Here is a 23,145-nt window from a genome sequence, read left to right as displayed (position 1 = left end):
ATTTCCCATCTACTAAAATTTATTGTGTCCTCTGTTGTCTCCTTTCCTATTCTTTCTATTCTTTTTCCTTTGAAGATTTTTATCTTTTTACTCATTTACTATTATTTTGGTGAGATTTGTAAATTGTTCAAGTCTGTTTTCATTTTGATCAATGAGGATTTGGTTTTTTGTTTTCTTCTGTTTTTAATAATTATACTAGTTTATTGTGTTCCCCTTAGAACTCTGGGCAGCTCTATTTTGGAGGATGCTACTGAAAATGATTCTTTTTAGATGACAAATAATTCTTAAAATGTCTGGAAAAAATATCTTCAGAATCATAATTGTGCGTATATGTTTAAGTTGTTCACAGGGCTTAGAGCTCCTGCCAGAGGATTGTTACTCTTTGGTCCGCCTGGAAATGGGAAAACAATGCTGGTAAGAATTCTTTTTAAATTTGAATGTTCTGTTAAGATATTCGGGCTAATAATTTAAAAAAACAATTTTACATAGTCCCTGAATCTATTATGGTTTTTTAAAAATTTATCTTTATTGTTTAAAGTATTATAGATGTCATCCCTGAGTCTACTATTTATGACTTGCTTTTTTTAAAATATATTTTTATGGATTTCAGAGAGGAAGGGAGAGGGAGAGAGAGATAGGAACATCAATGATGAGAGGGAATCATTGATTGGCTGCCTCCTGCACACCCCCACAGGGGATCAAGCCTGCAACTCAGGCATGTGCCCTTGGCCGGAATCGAACCTGGGACCTTTCAGTCTGCAAGCCAACTCTCTATCCACTGAGCCAAACCGGCTAGGGCAATGGTCGGCAAATCGCGGCTCGCGAGCCATATGCGGCTCTTTGGCCCCTTGAGTGTGGCTCTTCCACAAAATACCACGGCCTGGGCGAGTCTATTTTGAAGAAGTGGCGTTAGAAGAAGTTTAAGTTTAAAAAATTTGGCTCTCAAAAGAAATTTCAATCGTTGTACTGTTGATATTTGGCTCTTTTGACTAATGAGTTTGCCGACCACTGGGCTAGGGCTATAACTTGCTTTTTGTTAAAATATACTTTTCTTAAATTTTTAAACTAGTTTTCAATGACAAAATAGATGGAAAACCATACATATTATTTTCAGTAATATGTTTGGGCAAATTAAATTTAACAGTGTAATTTTTATTATTTTCCCAATTTAAATAACATTTTTACCTTAAAAGAGCTTACTATATTGAGCATCTTCCTAATCCTTGATTTTTTTAAATATATTTTATTGATTTTAGAGAGGTAGGGAGACGGGGGAGAGAGAGAAACATCAATGATGAGAGAGAATCATTGATTGGCTGCCTCCTGCATGCCCCTTCCTGGGGATCGAGCCCGCAACCCAGGCATGTGCCCTTGGCTGGAATCAAACCTGGGACCCTTCAGTCCGCAGGCCGACGCTCTATCCATTGAGCCAAACCAGCTAGGGCAATGTTGTTTTATCTTAACAGCTTTATTTAAATAATCAGCATGATACAGACTTTTTTCCTTTTTTTAAATTGAAGTATAATTGACACACAACAGATTTTTTTCTGTAATACCTTTTGCCAAAAGTTATTAGGATCTGGATACTTTCCTCCTGCATAGCTAGATATTCTAGAGGGAAAAAGTAAATAAGGAAAGAGTAACTTTTTTCTTAGCTGTTTATCTTTCTCTAGTTATCTTCCTATAACTAGGAAGACAATAACACCTTTTTTTTTTTTTTTTCTTTTTTACCTCTCCCTGTCTATTCTCCCTTAGGAAAAGAAGGGAGTGGAAAGAAGCACAGCCCTTCATAGATTTTTTTTGCTCATTGCTGAGAAGAGAACACATTGCCATATACTGGGGATTGTGTCATGCCTTATATTTTTAGAAATTCTTTTCTTGTACTTAAGTTGATCAGATGTATTTATCATTTTACAACAAGTTATGGAACTAATATAATATTTGCCTTTGTGATTTTTAAAGGCTAAAGCAGTAGCTGCAGAATCTAATGCGACCTTCTTTAATATAAGTGCTGCAAGCTTAACTTCAAAATATGTGAGTATTTTTTCCAGTATTTTCAAGTTTTAAGTTACTGTCTAAATGTTAATGTTAAGTGTAAATGGTAATACCATACACCAAAGTATTTGTCTGTGAGTTTTATACCTGTTATTCAGAGATGATGAATATCACTCTTCATAGTAGAAAATTATGTGCATTTATTAAATTCTTTTAAAATTAGAATTGTTCTGTTAAATACTGTATTAGTTTGCTAGGGCTGTGTAACAAAGTACCATAAACTGGTTGACTTAAACAACAGAAATTTATTGTCTTACAGTTTTGGAGGCTAGAAATCCAAGATCAGATATTGGCAGGGTTCTCAATTTTGTAAAGTAATTAAAAGTAACTATAAAACAATACCTCTTTTCCTGGTTACATTTTGTTTCTTATGTGAAATTTTGTTAGCAAAATTGTCATTAATGTAGGTTTATCCACCTTATAAACACTGTCTTGGAAGCTGGAAGAATGGGATTCCAATCTAGCTTTTACATATAGAGCAGGCCTTAAGAAAGTATCACTTCAGGCTTTATTTCATTCATAAAGTGTTAATGTCATAAGAGGTGATCTCTCAGCCTGTACCCTTGAAGCTGCTTACCTGCTCCGAGCCTCGGTTTCTCCTGTAAAATGGGGACGGTAACGTTACATACTTGATAGAGGGGCCTGACAAATAAGGAATGAGTGGGAGCAGTCAGCCCTCTGCCGGCACAGGGAATCACTCAGAACTGTAGCTGTCATTTTCAGTGTATCTTCACACTTTGGGATTAGCGGAGGAGGAAGTGGGATTGGAACCCACGGCCACCGAACTCCAGTGCTCAGACCATTGTTACTCAGGAAACACCATCCATCATAGTGATGTTTGGAAAACAAACACCAGGATGAGTAGACTAGTCAATTTTTGCCTTGTTAAAAAACAACTTCCCCTCCCCACCCCACCCCCCAAAAAAAACAACAACAACAAAACAAAGAACAAAACTACTTCTAGGGCATGAAAGAATAAAAGTGTCTGTGTATTATTTAGGTGACTTTTGGCAAAAAAAAAAAAAAAAAAAGCAATGCCATTAATTAAAGCATTAATTATCTCACCTTAACAAGATCTCAGAACAGGAACTCCTAAGCTTCCCTCAGTGACTCGATAGTGTGTGAAAAGCCGGGTGCTGTCAATACTGCCATGGTCATCTTTCAAGAGTTGACCGGTCTCCCTTCAGTGGCAGCATGGCTGCTGGGCACCAAGTATCACACCTTCCACCACAGCATCCCAAGCAGGAAGGAATTTCTCCTCATTCTCCTCCCCCTAATCAACAAATGGAAACTTTACCAGAGAGACTTCCCATAGGTCTTATTGGCCAAAACCGGATCACATGACACCCCCAAAACCAATTGCTAGCAAAGGAGAATAGCTTACACAGCTGGACCCCAAAATTCTGGCTTCTGTTCAAGGAAGAAGCCTGGCCCACAGGGGAGCCCTGGAGAACCCTGGAGACCCTATATCTGAGGACAGGACAAGAATATTTGTTTTGATGATTCCAATCTGGGGCCAGATCTTTTTTCTTTTTATTTTTAATGAACTTTTCAATAAAAAGAATAGATGCCGCCTAGGACAGGATAGTTTTTACAGATTACCCCAAATCTCATGATCCTTTTGTTAGATGCTTTGGTGAATAGAGTGGTTTTAGTATGGTGTCTTAAGAGGTATCCATAGACCTCCTGGACTACCTAGAAATATTTTGATACTAATTGACAGTGATATTGTGAGAATAAGTTTTCAAGATGTTCTTAATAGAGCAAGTTTTGTTCAGTAGAGCACTTTCAAATTTACCTGCTTCTATATAAATATATATGTGTGTAATACACACACACACACACACACACACACACACACATTCTGCAATCTAGGATTAAAGGAATAAGTACAGCATCTTTCTCTCCTCTCTTACTTTTTCTTCCCACTTGTTTTACCTTTGACTAATAGCTTTTTCATTCTCAAGTTTTAGGAATGCAGTTTTAAGCAAAACAGATATATTTTATTTTCATAGCACTTAACAGACTATATTAAATAATAAATAAATGACGTATTTTGTAAAAAATAAGGGATATTTCAGTAAACTCCGGTACCCTCTTCCTAATTCCTTAAACCAAATCTTTGGTTATTGCAAAGAAAGGAAATTAAATTCCTAGGTTCTAGACTTTCATCATGAAAATTTAAAAGCTGGAATAATGTTACATTTTATGAATGTGATCATGTGTAATGCCTTCTTTTAGGTGGGAGAAGGAGAGAAGTTGGTGAGAGCTCTTTTTGCTGTGGCTCGAGAACTTCAACCTTCAATAATTTTTATAGGTAAGAACATGTTTACTAACTAAGTTAGTTGAACCTTTGTGAAATTTCCCTCTCCATATGTAAGGGGTATTATAGGAAAGCTTATTCAAAAGGAAAAAGTTTTCAAGAAAAACAACGTTAAAGACTATGTAATGAATTGAATAGGACCTACTGTATTAATAACTGAAGTAGTAAACTAGATTAATCTCAGAAAACTCATATAGTTTGGCTTTTAATTCAAGTCTTATTTCCTCTAGATGAAGTTGATAGCCTTTTGTGTGAAAGAAGAGAAGGAGAACATGATGCTAGTAGACGCCTAAAAACTGAATTTCTAATAGAATTTGATGGTGTAAGTATTGGTTATGATATTTTTAATGTGGTAAAATTTTAATGTATATATTTTCCTATTAAATGATCCAAATTAGAAATACAGATATCTTTATTATGTTTTACTATGTTATTACTTTCTCTAAAAGTACTGAAAAAAATTTTTTTGGCTTATAGGTGCAATCTGCTGGAGATGACAGAGTACTTGTAATGGGTGCAACTAATAGACCACAAGAGCTTGATGAGGCTGTTCTCAGGTAGGAAGATTTATGTAGAAACACACATTTATTATATGTGTTTAGTCATGTGTTCATCTCATATATTTCTTATTTCCTTCACTCTCAATTTGAAAACTAAATTTAGTCTTTTCCACCTTATATTCATCCTCTGGCCTCTTGTTACCAACTAAAGTTTTTGAGGACAGGGCCAGCAGGATATCAGGAAAACTGCTCTTCATTTTATGGCTTTAGGCAAACTGCTTATTTCTTCAGGGCTGGATTAAATTATTCTACAACTTTGAAATTGATTCTTACCTTCTTTTACTGGGCTTCATGAGAAGCTGATAAAAACAGGTTTCCTGGGAGTTATGTCATGTTCTCTGTTCTTATGTGTTAGAACAAATTTGTCCCCTTCCTACTGGGAGGACAGTTTAACTCAGCCTGAAATTATTGAGCCTTCCTTTCTTTTCCTGAGGAATCTATAATATTGTCCCATTGTTTCTAGAGTTGGATGTTGCAGTATAAAAATCTGAAGCCAGCCTACTTTCATTTTTAATTTAATTTTTTTCTTCTTACTGGATATAGTTTCCAACTGTTGAAATCTAGTGATTTGAAAAATGTGTTGATTGATCTGTGTTTATTTTTCCTGGGATTTAATGTTTGTTTAAATTGATAGTTTGGAACCTCCTTTGTTTTGGGAAAGTTATTTTGAATACTATCTTTGATTTTTTTTTCCTAATTAATTTTCCTACTAATTTTTTCTTCTACACACAATTTATGCATTATGTCACATCTTTTTTTCTTCTATTTCTGTAATTTCCTTTATAATCATTTTAAACTTTCAGGTCTTTTTGTTTTGATTTGTCTGTTTTCCAGTTTATTATCCATATATCTTATCTCCTTTCTGCTACTACTTTGGTAACCTTTGTTTCTCTGTTGGTTTTTGTTTTCTTTCTTATTGCTTCCCTTATGTCTGTGGTCCATTTTTTTATCTCCCATTGTCTGATTTCCTTGAGCCTTTGTATAGTCATTTTCTTGAGCCCTCGTATCGCAGTGAGCTCTTGTTTCATAGATTTTTTCCCATTAAATTATTATATTTCATGGAAAGCTATTTGATTACAATTTTAATTTGCTCTATGGCAGAATCCTGTTGTACATGTTCTTCATTTTATCTATGTTTCATTTATTGTATTCTTTACCCCTATTTTGACACTACTTTTAAAAAATTGATTCTGTCTTTTGCCTGTTTTGCTTTATTAATTTTATTTGAATAAGGAGAGTTTTTTTAAAAACCTAGTTTTGGAAGGATATTACAGGAGGAGAGCTAGAAAATTAAGATACCAAACAAGTATTTTGAGTTGTCCCATGAATACCCTGGACTGACAATTAGTCTCACTAATTCAATAGTAAAGACATATCTGATAAACAAGTGTTTGTGTGTAAATAAGACATCAGTTGATTTAGTCTTCTTCAACTAATAAAGGCAGTTTGTCATCTTGCCAGACAGACTGATGTCTTCTTACGAAGATGATATGTCTTTGAGTCTCTTGGTTCAGCCTCACCTTCCTTGCCATTGCCCTGTTATTGGCCAAGGTCCACACGATCTATGGAGCCAGTCTTCATACGCTTGTTTAAATGTGGGGAGTTTGGTTTTATTACCCCTCAGAATATGCTCTGTCTCTTTCCTTTGGAAAACTCTGTGCTCTGACATCTATCTGTAATCTGTAGTGTGTATCCTCCTTTCTCACTGTAATTTTCACTGCCCTATGCAGCCCTTTTTCATATATTTAAGTTATGTAAATGTTACCTATTTAAAAATATTTATATATTTTTATCTCAGGGAGAGGGAAAGAGAGAGAGAGAAACATGATGAGAGAGAAACATTGATCGGCTGCCTCCTGCATACCCGCCCACTGGAGATTGGAGCCTGCAATCTGGGCATGTGACCTGACTGGGAATTGAACCTGCGACCTCCTGGTGCAAGGGACAGTGTTCAACCAATTGAGCCACACCAGCCAGGCTGTTACCTAGTTTCTTTATGATGAAATTTACTTTTCTGTTTTTGTTGTACTTGGTTTTAGTTGTTTTTATTTTCATAAAGACAGCAAATATGTTTTTATTAAAATTCTTATATCAGATACTTTCTTCTAAAGTGTTATTGCTGTTAAAAACATGCACATACCGCCCTAGTTGGTTTGGCTCAGTGGATAGAGTATCCACCTGTAGACTGAAGGGTCCCGGGTTCAATTCCTGTCAAGGGCACATGCCCAGGATGTGGGCTTCATCCCCAGTAGGGGGCGTGCAGGAGGCAGTAAATCAATGATTCTCTCTCATCATTGATGTTTCTATCTCTCTCTCCCTCTCCCTTCCTCTCTGAAGTCAATAAGAAAATATATTTTAAAAAAGACATGCACATACCTAGATGGTTAACTTAATTCTGACGGTATTGAATTAAGGACTTTAAAAAACTAACTAGAGCCCCAGACAGTTTAGCTCAATGGATAGAGCATTGGCCTGCGGATTGAAGGGTCCCAGGTTCGATTCCAGTTGTGCCGCGCCAGCACGGCCAAGGGTGAACCTGAGTGGGGGCGGCTGAAAGGCTTAGAAAAGACAGACAAGAGAATGAAAGCTGGGTCTCGGTGGGACACTGCTCCCTGAGAGACAGCGCTGACCCCCACAAGCTGTGTCTTTATTTTATAGCAGATGCCACGAGGCAAAGTAAGGGCGTGGTCAAGATGTTTACAGCATTCTCGTGAGTTTTGATCCTACTTAATTACTTGCACCTGATCAAGTTTGTTTACTTGCAGCCTATATCACTTAGGCACATGGGGCCACATGTTCGGACCATAGGTTCAAGCTTACAATTATAGCTGTTGGCTATAATTGTGCGGGGAGGGCTCTGACCTCCAAGCTGGGACTTGCACGTGGCCATGAGAGGGCTGTGCCCTCTGGTCAGTCCAAGGCTTGAACCTGTCCAAACACTGTAGCCGCACTCCACACTGGTCAAGGGCACATGCCTGGGTTGTGGGCTCAATCCCCAGTGTGAGGCGTGCAGGAGGCAGCCAATCAATAATTCTCTCTCATCATTGATGCTTCTCTCTTCCTCTCTGAAATCAATAAAAATATATATTTAAAATATTAACTCGAGAGTTTTAAAAGAGTAACTCTAAAAATAATTTTTTACATTGATGATTAAAATGCTTTCACATGCCTTGAGCATTATACTTAAAGGTTTTTTTTTTGTTTTTTTTTTGTCATTTACTACTTAAACTGAGGTACCTTTAAATTCAAAATTCTATTTCTGAATTGCTTGAATTCTTCTTTTAGGCGTTTCACCAAACGGGTATATGTGTCTTTGCCAAATGAGGAGGTATGTATCTGTGATTTTTTTTTTTTTTTTTTAAGCAGAAGCAAGAACTACCACCTTGACAATACTGAGTCTTCCAATCCATGGTGCACCCACTTGGAAAACAGTTTGGCAGTTTCTTAAAAAGATAAACATAAACTTATTATAAGACCCAAAAATCTACCCAAGATAAATTAAAACATATATCTATAAGAAGACATGTGCAAGAATTTTTATAGCAACATCCTATCTAATAAAAGAGTAATATGCAAATTAACCATCACTCCACTACACCCACAAGCCACGCCCACCAGCCAATCAGGAGCGAATATGCAAATAAACCCAACCAAGATGGCTACGGCCACAGAGAGTAGGAGGGAGGCTTGGGTTTCCCTGGCAATGGAGCAAGACAAGCTTTCCGCCTGCCCTTGCTGGCCTAGGCCTCCACTCAAGGCTACGAAGTTTCAATTGTAGAAGATAAATAAACCCCAGATACCAGGGCCTCCACTTGGGTCACCAGGGGCCGTGGCCGGCCTGCAAACCACCACAGGCCCCTCACCTAGGCCGCCCCACGCCCCAAGGGAACCCCCACCCTCATCCGGGACACCATTCAGGGCAAACCAGCTGGCCCCCACCCGTGCACCAGGCCTCTATCCTATCTAATAAAAGAGTAATATGCAGATTGACCATCACTCCAACACACAAGATGGCTGCCCCCATGTGGTCAAAGATCCTGCCCCCATGTGGACACAAGATGGCCACCACAAGATGGCCAGCAAGGGAGGGCAGTTGGGAGGGACCAGGCCTGCAAGGGAGGGCAGTTGTGGGCGATCAGGCCAGCAGGGGAAGGCAGTTTGGAGGGAGCAGGCCTGCAAGGGAGGGCAGTTGGGGGCGATCAAGCCTGCAGGGGAGGGCAGTTAGGGGTGACCAAGCCGGCAGAGGAGGAAAGTTGGGGGCCACCAGGCCTGCAGGGAAAGGCAGTTGGGAGGGACCCAGGACTGCAGGGGAGAGCAGTTGGGGGCACCAGGCCTGCAGGGGAGGGCAGTTAGGGGTGACCAGGCCTGCAGGGGAGGGCAGTTAGGGGTGACCAGACCTGCAGGGGAGGGCAGTTAAGGGTGACCAGACCTGCAGGGGAGGGCAGTTAGGGGAAAACAGGCTGGCAGGGGAGCAGTTAGGCATCAATCAGGCTGGCAGGGGAGTGGTTAGGGGGTGATCAGGCTGGCAGGCAGAGCGGTTAGGGGCAATCAGGAAGGCAGGCAGGCGAGCAGTTGGGAGCCAGCAGTCCTGGATTGTGAGAGGGATGTCCGACTGCCCGTTTAGGCCTGATCCCACTGGGATCGGGCTTAAACGGGCAGTCGGACATCCCTCGAGGAGTCCCAGATTGGAGAGGGTGCAGGCTGGGCTGAGGGACACCCCCCCCCCATGCACGAATTTCGTGCACCGGGTCTCTAGTTATAAATAATAGCCAAGAACTGTAGAGAATCTAAAATACTTACTAATTGTTGAATGGGTATATAAATGAGGTATATCTACTTAATGGAATAATATTTAGCAACAAAAGGAATGAGCTACTTTTATATGCTATAATGTGGATGAACCTCAAACACATTACACTAAGTGAAAGACACCGGATGTAAAATATTACACATCATTATTCCATTTATATGAAACTAGAGGCCCGTTGCACAACATTTGTGCACTGGGAGGGGGTTCCCTCAGCCTGGCCTGCACCCTCTCACAGTCCAGGACCCTCTCACGGAGCGGGCCTAAGCCGACAGGCGGACATCTTCCAAAGGGTCCTTAGCACTGCAATGGAGGCAAGAGAGGCTCCTGCCACCCCAGTTGCGCTCACCAGCCATGTGCCCGGCTTCTGACTTAGCGGCTTTCCTCCTGTGGGAGCGCACTGACCACCAGAGGGCAGCGCCTTCATTGAGCGTCTGTTCCCTGGAGGTCAGTGCACATCATAGCGACTGGTCATTCCACCTTTTGGTTGATTTGCATATTAACCTTTTATTATATAGGATGTTCAGAAAATTCTAGAAACATAAAGCATATCCATGATTTGCTAAGGCTAAGGGTCAGAGTGAGGATTAACTGCAAACAGGCATGAGTGAATTTTCTGGGGTGATAAAAATGTTCTAAACTGGATTACGGTGATGGTTGCAAAACTCTAAGTTTATTAAGTCATTGAATTACAATGGGTGAGATTCATGAATTCATACTTGTATAAAACTATTTTGTTTTTGTTTGTAAGTTATATTGTCTAGCTCAGACCCTTAATATCCTTGGTAGTAACAATAGCTCTGTCCTTAGGGCTTTCTTTGAATTATCTTTACCTCTCTCAGGAACTGTCAAGAAAAAGTTAGTTTTAAAGGACATGAGTGAGGCTCTAAAAGGTAGAGTGATTTGTGTAAGATCATTCAGTTCCTAAATGAGAATTAGGATTTGAACCTGATTCCTGGTATTTTATTAAACTAATTCTTAGGACTGATAATTCTTTAACATTTCTTTTCAGACACGACTACTTTTACTTAAAAATCTGTTATGTAAACAGGGAAGCCCATTGACCCAAAAAGAACTAGCACAACTTGCTAGGTGAGTAATTTGATTTGGTCTGTTTTACAGTCTTTTTTTTTTTTTTTTTTTTTTTTTTTTTAAGAAATCCTTTTCTGTTTTGTTTAAGCTCAAGTATAAAATGAGTAGTGTCTCATCCTCTGCTTCCTTTACCTTCTTTCTTATCTCTTATTCTTATACATATGGTACCTAAATTTCAATTTCTAGATCCTATACAAGACATGACCTAAACATCTATGATGGTACTATATTCCTTTTATAAACTTATTAAAACTTATAAGTAGTATTAAAGTAATTTTAAAAATGTAAACTATCTCATATCTGCCCACACCAACATACATTTTCTTATGAACTTCTTTTGCATTACACATAATTTTCTTTAAATTTTACATCTTTAACTTTTTTTTGAGTGGTACACTAGTAGAAACTGAATATAGGAGATGCATTTGTGAATTTTAATCACTGGAAAAAGCATCATGAAATAATATTCAGTAAGTATGTAAGTAGCTAGTAATTTTAGTATACATTGAGTACTTAGATAAGAATGAAAAAAGAACAAATGCATTCCTTTGAAATAGTTGAGATCCTTCTTTGTCATTCCAATAAAGAATTGTGCTAATAATGTTTGATCTGTGTACTTATTTAACATAGTACGCAATAAGTAAATGCTTTCTTTCCCTGTTTTATTTTCCTCTTTCCCTTTGCCTACCTAGTCCTTATTTCCCTTTGATAATCTCTTGGCTACTCAGGATTCTCCACTGTGGCATCCCATTCGGTGTGCCTATTTTTGCCAATGACTTCTATCGCAGACGCTTCCTTCAACCTGTTTGTCCTATATTTTGAAAAATCTACTTTGTGATGTATTATAGAATTATACAACTGAAATCTATATAATTTTATTAACCAGTGTCACCCCAATAAATTCAATTAAAAAGCTGAAAAAATAAATGTAAATAAAAGTTGTACACTTTAATAGAAACTGAATATAGGAGATACCCTAGTACATTCATGAATTTTAATCATGAGTAAATAAATACTAAAAAATAATAATAACATAAAATAATCTCCTTTGACCCTCATTACATCATCTCAGTGCTCTTTGTCAAGACAAAGACTCACTAACTTTTAGAGAAGTGACTGGTTATGTCTCAGTTGGCCAGCAATGGCTTATAGATGTTACTTTCCAGGGGACATGTTTACAATTTAATGGAGCCTCCTGGAGGTATAGTGTGCCTTAATCTAAAAGAATGGTTGTAATGATGTAAATTTGAGGCATTATAAATAAGGAGCCAGCAGCAGACTGTTCTGTTTGATTTTAGCAAGTGGGTCTTTTTGTGCACTTAAATCATACAGCAGTCTGCTCAAAGACAAAGTAAAGTAGGTTTCACCTTCTTACACGGAGAGTTTAAATCTGCAAAGATGAAAATAATTTGCTCTTTCTACTCATTCTCAGAATGACTGATGGATACTCAGGAAGTGATCTAACAGCTTTGGCAAAAGATGCAGCTCTGGGTCCTATCCGAGGTAGGTATACAAGAGCTGGAAACATTTATACCTCTTCATGAGACCATTTTAGAAGTTTAAGAAGTCTCTATTAGTGGGAAAGCAGTAAAGCTGTATCAGTGGAAAACTTTAAACAAAGTATTTTCTAGATTCAAGGTCAGCAAACTTTTCTGTGAAGAGCCTGATGGTAAATATTTTAGGTTTGTGGGCCATCTATGCTCTACATTGCATATTCTTGTTTTTTTCAAACAATCACACACACAAAAACAAAAATGTGAAACTATTTTTAGTCAAAGACCATAGAAAGACAGTCCAAGGGTCAGTGGACCATGACCCCTGTTCTAGACAACAGGTTTCACTTGTTGATAGTAGCTAAGAAGCAGAAAACTCAAAGAAAAAGAAAACTTTTTCAAGCAAGCAAAAAAGAATACTAAAGGGAAAGTGTTCTTAACTTTTTTTGGTGCTTTACATTTCAGTATTCTAATATCACTTGAAATTAATGTGTCTAAGGCAGTGGTCGGCAAACTCATTAGTCAGCAGAGCCAAATATCAACAGTACGATTGAAATTTCTTTTGAGAGCCAAATTTTTTTAAACTTAAACTTCTTCTAACGCCACTTCTTCAAAATAGACTCGCCCAGGCCGTGGTATTTTGTGGAAGAGCCACACTCAAGGGACCAAAGAGCCGCATGTGGCTTGCGAGCCGCAGTTTGCCGACCACTGGTCTAAGGGAATTCATGTAACTATTTATACTTTTTTCATTATATGTTAACTTTTGAAGACTTGTAGAAAAATGTATCATGCGTTGCTATGTTTTGATTCAGGATAATTTGTTGATTCTGAAATACCACAATTGATCACTTTTAGGTTAGATTAAACTCACTATGTGTATCACTTTAGAATAGATGTTCTGAATAACTTTTCCAAGGCCAGCATAGGCAGATATGCACTTAGATTACTTACTGGCTATGATTATAAAATAGATCATGGGACATGCTGCTTTGGAGAATAATAAATGTAACTTTGAGAATATATTTTGTGACACTAAGTAAAGTATTTTAGCCAAACTTTCTTGCTGCAAACTATGTTCAGATAGGGACTCAGAAACAATAGCTAATGTATAAATCATTTGTGTTTTTAGAATATTTTAGCTATTTTCTGAAGCAGACAAAAGTTGTTAGATTTTTTAAAAGCTAGTGCCTTTTGTAAAGAACAAATGAATTCTTTTTTTTTTAATTTAATCTTTATTGTTCAGATTATTACAGTTATTCCTCTTTTTTCCCCCATAGCTCCCCACCACCCGATTCCCACCCCACCCTCTGCCCTTACCTCCCCACACTGTCCTCATCCATAGGTGTACGATTTTTGTCCAGTCTATTCCCACACCCCCTGACCCTTTCCCCCCCGAGAATTGTCAGTCCACTCCTTTTCTATGCCCCTGATTCTATTATATTCACCAGTTTATTCTGTTAGTCAGATTTTTGTATTCACTTGATTTTTAGATTCACTTGTTGATAGATATGTATTTGTTGTTCATAATTTTTATCTTTACCTTTTTCTTCTTCTTCCTCTTCTTAAAGAATACCTTTCAGCATTTCATATAATACTGGTTTGGCGGTGATGAACTCCTTTAGCTTTTTCTTATCTGTGAAGCTCTTTATCTGACCTTCAATTCTGAATGATAGCTTTGCTGGGTAGAGTAATCTTGGTTGTAGGTTCTTGCTATTCATCACTTTGAATATTTCTTGCCACTCCCGTCTGGCCTGCATAGTTTCTGTTGAGAAATCAGCTGACAGTCGTATGGGTGCTCCCTTGTAGGTAACTAACTGTTTTTCTCTTGCTGCTTTTAATATTCTCTCTTTGTCTTTTGCTCTTGGCATTTTAATTATGATGTGTCTTGGTGTGGTCCTCTTGGGATTTCTTTTGTTTGTGGTTCTCTGCACTTCCTGGACTTGTAAGTCTATTTCTTTCACCAGGTGGGGGAAGTTTTCAGTCATTATTTCTTCCAATAGGTTTTCAGTATCTTGCTCTCTCTCTTCTTCTGGCACCCCCATAATTCTGATGTTGGTACACTTGAAGTTGTCCCAGAGGCTCCTTACTCTATCTTCATATTTTTGGATTCTTTTTTCTTTCTGCTTTTCCGGTTCAGTGTTTTTTGCTTCTTTGTATTTCGAATCTTTGACTTGATTCTTGCGATCCTCTAGTCTGCTGTTAGATCTCTTTATAATATTTTTAATTTCAGTCAGTGTATGCTTAATTTCTAGTTGGTCCTTTTTCATATCCGCGAGGGTCTCGTTAAATTTATCGGCCTTTTCTAGGAAATTCTTGAAAAACCTTATAACCGTGGTTTTGAACTCTATATCCAGTCGTTTGCTTTCCTCCATTTCTTTCATTTGTGATGTTTCTTTCTCTCTGCATTTTGGCTGCTTCCCTGAGTTGGTAGAGTAGCTTTGTGTGCTAGGTGTCTTATAGGGCCCAGTGGCTCAGCCTCCCCAGTTACCTGAGGTGGACACTCTTGGTGCACCCCTTTGTGGGCTGTGTGCACAGTCTTGTTGTAGTTAAGTCTTGATTGTTGTTGGTATCACTGGGAGGAATTGACCTCCAGGCCAACTGGCTATGAAGATCAGCTGTGTCTAGGCTGGGAGAACTTCTGTGCTGGAGACACCCTTATGAGACAAGACTTGCAAAAGCCTCTGTGCTCAGCTTGGATGGAGCGGAGTCTCAGGGCAGAGCAGACAGCATTGGTTTCCCGTCAGCCCTGCCCTATGAGGCCCTTGTGTCTCAGTGTCCCTTGGTAATAGCTGCAGGCACCTCTGAGAGATAGCCGCCCTCGAGTTCTGCCCACTGCCAGACAGTCCAGTTTCTCCCCGAATGAGTCTGGGTCCCCAGAGTCTCACCCGGAACTGGAGTTCAGTGCAATCGGGAGCTTTTGTCTCCCTCCCACTTGAGAAAGCCAGCCGTGTACTCAGTTGCCTGCCCTTTCCGCTCGCGGGCGCCTCAGTACCTCTGCCTTTCGCAGTTCCTCTGAGTCTCAATGTGCTTTCCTCTTTCCTGACAGTCAGTTTTACCCCATATGAGTCTGGGTCCATAGTGTCTCGCCCGGAACTGGAGTTCAGCGCAGTTGGGAGCTTTTGTCTCCCTCCCACTTGAGAAAGCCAGCCGCGCACTCAGTTGCCATTCCTCTCCACACGCGTGAGTCTCAGTACCTCGGCCTCCTGCAGCTCCTCTGAGTCTCAGTGTGCTTCTCTCTTTCCTTCTAGTTGTAGAATTTCCACTCAGCCAGCCTTCCTGTGGTTCTGGATGATGTCTGTTTTGTCTTTTAGTTGTAGTTTTGAAATTGTTGTGCGAGGCAGCAGTTTAGGTGTTTACCTATGCCCTCATCTTGGTTTCTCTCCCAAATTGAATTCTTATAAGTTTACTCTCAAATTTGTAAAACTTGTTGTTTTTTTATAATATCCAAAGAAATTGAATGTTTTATAGTAACTCGTAAGAAAGAATATTATTCTAAGCATTTATACATTGTATGTGCTCTAATATATGTCTTTTAAGTGGCTGCCTTTTATATTTTGCAGAACTGAAACCAGAACAAGTGAAGAATATGTCTGCCAATGAGGTATATACTATATTACAATTGTCTTTTCTTGGTTTTGGTTCTCTATATTGTTAGATACATGTTTTGTCTGGATTTTATAGTTTATTTGATTAGAAACTAGAAAAAATTAACTTTGCCTCATTTAAAAAAATAGAGACCTTCCCGGCCAGTGTGGCTCAGGGGTTGTGGACCCATGAACCAGGTGATCACAGTTCAATTCCCAGTTAGGACACATGCCTGGGTTGCAGGCTCGATCCCCAGTGGGGGTCATACAGGCGGCAGCTGATCAATGATTCTCTGTCATCATTGATGTTCGTATCCCTCTCTCCTGCTCCCTTCCTCTCTTTGAAATCGATGAAAACATATTTAAAATATATATAGAGAGAGAGGCCTATCCAATTACAGTATCTTATGTTGTTCATTGGTAATGGACAAAAATATTGTACACATTAATTCATTTTCTAACAATTTATATTACGTAAAAACTAAACAAGAAAAGTATAGGAGACGAAGATTTGATACATTATGAAAATAACTTGGAACAGATTAAGCCTTTGATGTTCCATTTTGTTAGTTTTTTAATGTTTTCCTCCTTATAAAGGCAATACAATTAACATTGTAATGCAATTTACTATATTTTCTTAATATGGTAGATCCTCTTATGAAATGCTAAGAATTTATTTGGAAAAATACTGCCTGCCTATGAAATATAAATTGGAAATGCAGAATGATCATAACTGTGTGAACAAACTTTCAAAATCAACTTGCATTATATTTGTAACTTACCTGTCAGATATATTTTTTTGCTGCCCAAGTTTCAACAGCTATTGAGGAGACATTGAACACTTAACATAGAGAATGAGTACATTGTGACAGTCCTGTTTCTTCAAACTTTTAAGTAAATTTGATGTTGTCTTCAGGCATTTGTGCATGGTGGTTCATCACCTACATTACTAAGAAAGTTCTCACACTTCTTGCAGCCACCCTTTCATTTTAACAGTCTAGTTTGCCTAAAGTGTATTTGGCATGAATGAAGCTTAGGAAAAGAGAATCCCACATACCCACTCTGATGTTTTACTACTATACCTTAAAAATCACATTTAGGCCTTTGGCTGAGTGGTTCAGTTGGTTTGTGTGTCCTCCCATACACCAAAACGTTGCAGGTTCGATCCCCAGTCCAGGCGCGTACAGGAGGCAACCAATCTGTGTTTCTCTCTCTCCTTTCCTCTGTCTAAAAATCAATAAAAACATATCCTCAGGTGAAGATTAAAATTTTTTTAAAATTCACATTTCAAGTATAAATTCCAAGTCCCTTTTATCTGATGTATAATTTTAATTACATAATTTTTTAATATATCAATACTATACAATTTGTGTTTCCAAAGTGTCTTATGGATTTTTAATAGTTTAAGTATAATGTATTAATATCCTATAAACATAGTGCTTTTTAAATGTTCTTATACTCATAGCATAAACCTAATAGTACTTTTCTACAAATGTAAGCATCAGGCATGAATTATTTCTTTACACACCACTCACTCTCTGACTTGGATCAAGAAGAGGTAATTTTTTTTTTTAATATTTTATTGATTTTTTGCAGAGAGGAAGGGAGAGGGATAGAGAGTTAGATACATCAATGAGAGAGAAACATCGATCAGCTGCCTCCTGCACACCTCCTACTGGGGATGTGCCCGCAACCAAGGTACGTGCCCTTGACAGGAATCGAACCCGGGACCTTTCAGTCCGCAGGCTGATGCTCTATCCACCAAGCCAAACCATTTTCGGCAAGGAAAGGTAATCTTGATATCTCATAATCTGGCCTCCTAAGTTAAAGTTGAGGAAAGGCCTATGTCTAACATTTTAGACCTCTGTGTTTGTCCCTTGAAAAGACCATATAGACCGGCCAGCATGGCTCAGTGGTTGAGTGTTGACCTATGAACCAGGAGGTCACAGTTGGATTCCTGGTCAGGGCACATGCCCGGGTTGCAGGCTCGGTCCACAGTGTGGGGCATGCAGGATGCAGCCGATCAGTGATTCTCTCTCATCATTGGTGTTTCTATCTCTCTCTCCCTCTCCTTTCCTCTCTGAAATCAAGAAAAATATTTTTTTTAAAAAAAAGAAAGAGCCGAAACCGGTTTGGCTCAGTGGATAGAGCGTCGGCCTGCGGACTGAAGGGTCCCAGGTTCGATTCCGGTCAGGGGCACGTACCTTGGTTGCGGGCACATCCCCAGTTGGAGGTGTGCAGGAGGCAGCTGATCGATGTTTCTCTCTCATCGATGTTTCTAGCTCTCTATCCCTCTCCTCTCTCTTCCTCTCTGTAAAAAATTAATAAAAAAATATATATTTTAAAAAAGAAAGAAAGACTATACAAATAAAGGAACCAAATAAGGCAATAATGAGCTAAAACCACCAGCTGGCAAATAAATTTTAGTAAGCAGTGGTATGCAAGTTCTCAGTTGACTTCACAGGCAAAATCCACTCAGCCCCACATTTGCAAGTGTTCTTCACTCTGTCTCAAGTTGCTAGGCCATGGCACTTTCTATGCATATCCCTGAGGAAGGCCACTTGCTTGTACATAAAATGGAATGCTTTGATAAACTTGCATTAATATCTTATAATTTTATGAAAGCAAGTAGGTGGCTGCTTAGAGAATAGTAGAAATTCTTAGGAATCTTTCCATTATTTCATGAGAAAGAGATCTGTTTACCATTGATAGTGGCTCTGTTAACCATTGTATATGTTTTACCCATCCTGAGAATATCCACAAAACCAAACTTTCTTCTTCACTGAACAAAGTCAACCGAAATATAGTTCCTGTTTATTTGAAGAGTAAAGAAATTTTGAGTCTATATATTTTTTAGTAACTTTTATGCTCTTATGATTATAAAACACAAGGTAGTAATTCTGTTTCTGTAGGTATTTATAGCTATACTAGAGGCCCAGTGCACGAAATTTGTGCACGGTGGGTAGGGTCCCTAGCGGCTGCCGGCTGCTGGCTAAGGCCTCCCTTCCCCTGGCTTCCGGCCAGGGCAGGACCAGCCGGGGGTAGGGGCCCTGGGTGGTTGGCTGGCCGGCCCCACCCCTTGGTCAAACTCCCGGTCGAGGGGAAATTTGCATATTAGGCTTTCATTATATAGGATAGGATAACAAAAATTTACCCCAAAACTTAGCAGCTTAAAACATTTATTACCTCACATTTTCACAGAGTCAGGAATATAGGTGCAGCTTAGCTGAGTTCTCTGATTCAGTCTCTCTCAGCAGGGAGCAAAGTGTTGGCCCATAGTCTCTTACAAAGCTGGAAGCAAGATGTTGGCTGGCAATATAATCATTGCAAGGCTCAACTGGGGAAAGATCTGCTTCAAAGCTCACTCATGTGATTCTTTGCCAGATTCATTTCCCCTCATGGGTTGTTGGGCTGACAGCCTCAGTTTTCTCTGGCTATTGGCTGAAGGCTGTCTTCACTTCCTTGCTACATATGCCTCTCCAACATAGTAGTTTGCTTCATCAAAGGAAGCAAGCCAGGAAGACAAGAAAGAGTGCCAGAAAGATGGAAGTCATAGTCTTTATACTTAATCCTGAAGGTGAAATTCCATCACTTTTGCTGTAGTCTTCTATTCTTTTTTTTTTTTAATATATTTTTACTGATTTCAGAGAGGAAGGGAGTGGGAGAGAGAAACATCAATGATGAGAAAGAATCATTGATCAGCTGCCTCCTGCACGCCCCCTACTGGGGATGGAGCCCGCAATCGGGCATGGGCCCTTGACCGGAATCCAACACAGGATCCTTCAGTCCTCAGGCCAACGCTCTATCCACTGAGCCAAACCAGCTAGGGCTGTAGTCTTCTATTATGAGGTCAGTTTACATTCAGGGAAGGGATTTCACAAAGGCATATAATAAGAGGTGGAAGTCATCAGAAGATGCCCACCACATGTGTAAATCCAATTATAATTTTTTTTTATGGTTAAAGGGTCACACTTGGCCAGTAAAATCTGTTTTTATTTGAAGATGAACCCTCTCAGCACTACTTCAGAATTTTGAAAAGCACTTTTGCTTTCTGTGGGCAAGGCATATCTTAAATTTGCCTCTCCCAAGACATGGAATCAGCAACTCTGTAGAACCCTGGTTCTTTTTTTTTTTTTTTTTTTTTAATCCTCACCCGAGGACATGCTTATTGATTTTAAAGAGAGAGAGGAAGGGAGAGAGAGGAAAACATGGATGTGAGAGGGCAACATCACTCAGCTGCCTTTCTGTATGCCTCCCAACTAGGGATCGAACCTGGAACCTTTCGATGTATGGAATGACGCTTCAGCCAAGTGAGCCATCCTGCCAGGGCAAGCCCTGGTCATTTTCATGAAGAAGAATATTAAAACTTTGTGTATAGAAATGCATCTTCTTTGCTGGCAGTGAGCAAAATCTTAAAAAGTCAGTCTGTCCTGCAAAGCCACCGAAAAGTTCAGGTTTGAGGACAACAGTTCTGAAACTGGGGTAAAGGTGAGAGTGAAATAGGATTAGTTGAAAGTCTATTTAAGAAGCAATTAGACACCAGATCCAATTCCCCACATAATACAGCTGGGTAACTCTCCTTTTACCAAAACAGGACCTTTTAAGAAAACTAAGAATAAAGGAGAACTTCTTTAACCCCTTCAAGGGCATTTAGTGGTTGCTATGATATTCTGCCAAGATTTCCCTTCAGGACTTCGGAGTCTTCTTAGCTGGTGGGAAGGTTGGCAGCTGACAGCTCTCAATTGAATCACTCTCCTGGCATTGCCTTCAGGCCAAAAGACTCTTCACTCAGGGTCTTAACTCAGTACCTGAGGGCAACCCTTATCCAATGCCTGGTTGATGTGGGGTATAAAGGCCAGGCCCCTTTGCCTCAAAGTAGGACAACTCTGAAAGGCATGACTATACCAGGAGGAAACAGAAAGTGGAACTTTTTTTAAAGAAAAGATACCATTTATTTTATCAGTAGCAAAAAAGTACCAATGATGAATATTGTAAAAGATATCTTGCTTGGCTGGTGTGGCTCAATTGGTTGAGCATCATTCCATTGCCAGTTTGATTCTCGGTCAGGGCACATACCCAGGTTGAGGGTTCAATCCCCAGGTCAGGGCAGGTGAGGGAGGCAACTGATTGATGTTTCTCTCTCACATCCATGTTTCTCTCTCCCTCCCTCTCCCTTCCTTTCTCTGTAAAATTAATAAAAATATGTATATTTTAAAAGATTTACAAGTCTTTTCCTGAAAAAATTATATTGAAAAACATTTTTAAAGATTTTAATAAATAAATGGAAGGATATACGACATCTTTGGATTTGAAGACTCAATATAATAAAAATGTCCGTTCTTTTTTTTTTTAAAAAAAGCATACTATCTTGGTTTTTTTTTTTTTTTTAATATATTTTATTGTGATTTTTCACAGAGAGGAAGGGAGAGGGATAGAGAGTTAGAAACATTGATGAGAGAGACACATCAATCAGCTACCTCCTGCACACCCCCTACTGGGGATGTGCCCGCAACCAAGGTACATGCCCTTGACCGGAATCGAACCCGGGACCCCTGAGTCCGCAGGCCGACGCTCTATCCACTGAGCCAAACCGGTCAGGGCCTATCTTGGTTTTTAATAGTGCTGTGTTAATGACAAGAGCCTGAAAACACACGTATTTTTAAAATACCATGTCCTGGCCAGTGTGTCTCAGTAGTTAGAGTGTCAGCCCTCTCACCTAAGGGTCAAGGGTTCAATTCCAGCCAAGGACACATACCTCAGTTGTAGGCTGCATTCCCATGGGCACATGCAGGAAGCAACCAGTCGATGTGTCTCTCTCACTTCAATATTTCTTTCTCTCTGTCTCTCCCGCTCCCTTCCACTCTAAAAATCAATGGGAAAAAAATACTCGAGTGAGTATTTACCCAGGCCCTGGTCAGGGCATGTGTAGGAGGCAACTGATCCCATGTTTCTCTCTCATATCAATATTTCTCTCTTCTTCCAAACCACCCTCCCCCCGCCCCTGCTTTTCCTCTCTCTGGAATCAGTGAAAAGAAACAAACAAAAAAAAGATATCTTTGTTATTTATTTTCCCTCTTTGCTGAACAAGCAAAGTTGCTTTTTCCTGTTGTAAACATTAGTCTCTTTACTAACTTTAAATTACCATACATAGATGTATGTTTACATACACCAAATTATATACTTAAATTAGAATTTCATCAAAAGCTTTTAAAACCTTAATTTAGCCCTAGCCGGTTTGGCTCAGTGGATAGAGCGTTGACCTGTGGACCAAAGGGTTCCAGGTTGGATTCTAGTCAAGGGCACATGCCCAGGTTGCGGGCGAATTCTCTCTTCATCATTGATGTTTCTATCTCTCTCTCCCTCTTCCTTCCTCTCTGAAATTAATAAAAAGTATATTTAAAAATAAATAATTAAATTAAATTAAACCTTAATTTATATAACAAATTATATTCAGAAAATACCATAGATAATATCCATATTACATTCATTATTTTTCTTCCCTTTGGACTTTGGGAAGAGCCAGTGTATGTTTCACAGTTAAATAAGAAACATGTAGGGTTTATATAGTGATTACGTGGTAATAATAGATCCTTTTTCTTTTTTGACTAAGATTTTTCAGATTAGGCTACAAGTTACAAGTATAGGTGATTTTCTTATTCTGTGCTCTTGGAAATACCAGAAAGGATGTCAAGTAGTTACACTGGGTTGTATAAGAGTAATAAAAAGAAGACGACTATAGATAAATATCATTTTTTCAAGTTTTGTCTCAAATTCTCCTTGAACTTCTTCTTTTGGGACAAAATATTGGTGTATATACAAGTAACAATTTTTTAATCTGCACCTAAGGATTTTTTTGTGTGTGTGTGTGTGGCTTTTTATTGATTTTTAGAGAGAGAGGAAGGGAGAGAGAGAAAGAGAAACATGGATTGGTTGCCGACTAGGACTCAAACCACCCACTTATTAGTGTACAACTGAACTCGCCAGCCAGGGCTACTGACAGTTTTTAATACTAGTCATTTTGTGCCCAATTCCATTTCGCCTTTTGAAAATCCTTAGGTAAATATAGGTATTTCTGAACTCAGCATTATTTTATTCTACATTCTTTTTTTTTTTTTTTAATATATTTTATTGGTTTTTTACAGAGAGGAAGAGGGACAGAGAGTTAGAAACATTGATGAGAGAGAAACATCAATCAGCTGCCTCCTGTACACCTCCTACTGGGGATGTGCCC

General features: G+C 39.0%; 1 protein-coding gene across 2 annotated transcripts in view; it reads left to right on the top strand.

The window, feature by feature from the left end:
- Positions 1-23,145, top strand: part of SPAST (spastin) — a 51,818-nt gene that overhangs the window by 24,596 nt on the left and 4,077 nt on the right. For both annotated transcript variants that reach the window (XM_080686619.1, XM_080686618.1), the window contains 9 exons: positions 340-414; positions 1,963-2,034; positions 4,297-4,372; positions 4,609-4,700; positions 4,856-4,935; positions 8,224-8,266; positions 10,758-10,837; positions 12,270-12,340; positions 15,891-15,931. In XM_080686619.1, the coding sequence (XP_080542745.1) occupies positions 340-414; positions 1,963-2,034; positions 4,297-4,372; positions 4,609-4,700; positions 4,856-4,935; positions 8,224-8,266; positions 10,758-10,837; positions 12,270-12,340; positions 15,891-15,931 (630 nt within the window). The remainder of the gene's footprint in view (positions 1-339; positions 415-1,962; positions 2,035-4,296; positions 4,373-4,608; positions 4,701-4,855; positions 4,936-8,223; positions 8,267-10,757; positions 10,838-12,269; positions 12,341-15,890; positions 15,932-23,145) is intronic.

The sequence above is a fragment of the Plecotus auritus genome (genome assembly GCF_963455305.1).
Source record: "Plecotus auritus genome assembly, chromosome: 8".
NCBI classification, from domain to species: domain Eukaryota; kingdom Metazoa; phylum Chordata; class Mammalia; order Chiroptera; family Vespertilionidae; genus Plecotus; species Plecotus auritus.
The sequence above is the reverse complement of the archived record's forward strand: the minus strand, read 5'-3'. Positions and strand labels throughout refer to the sequence as shown.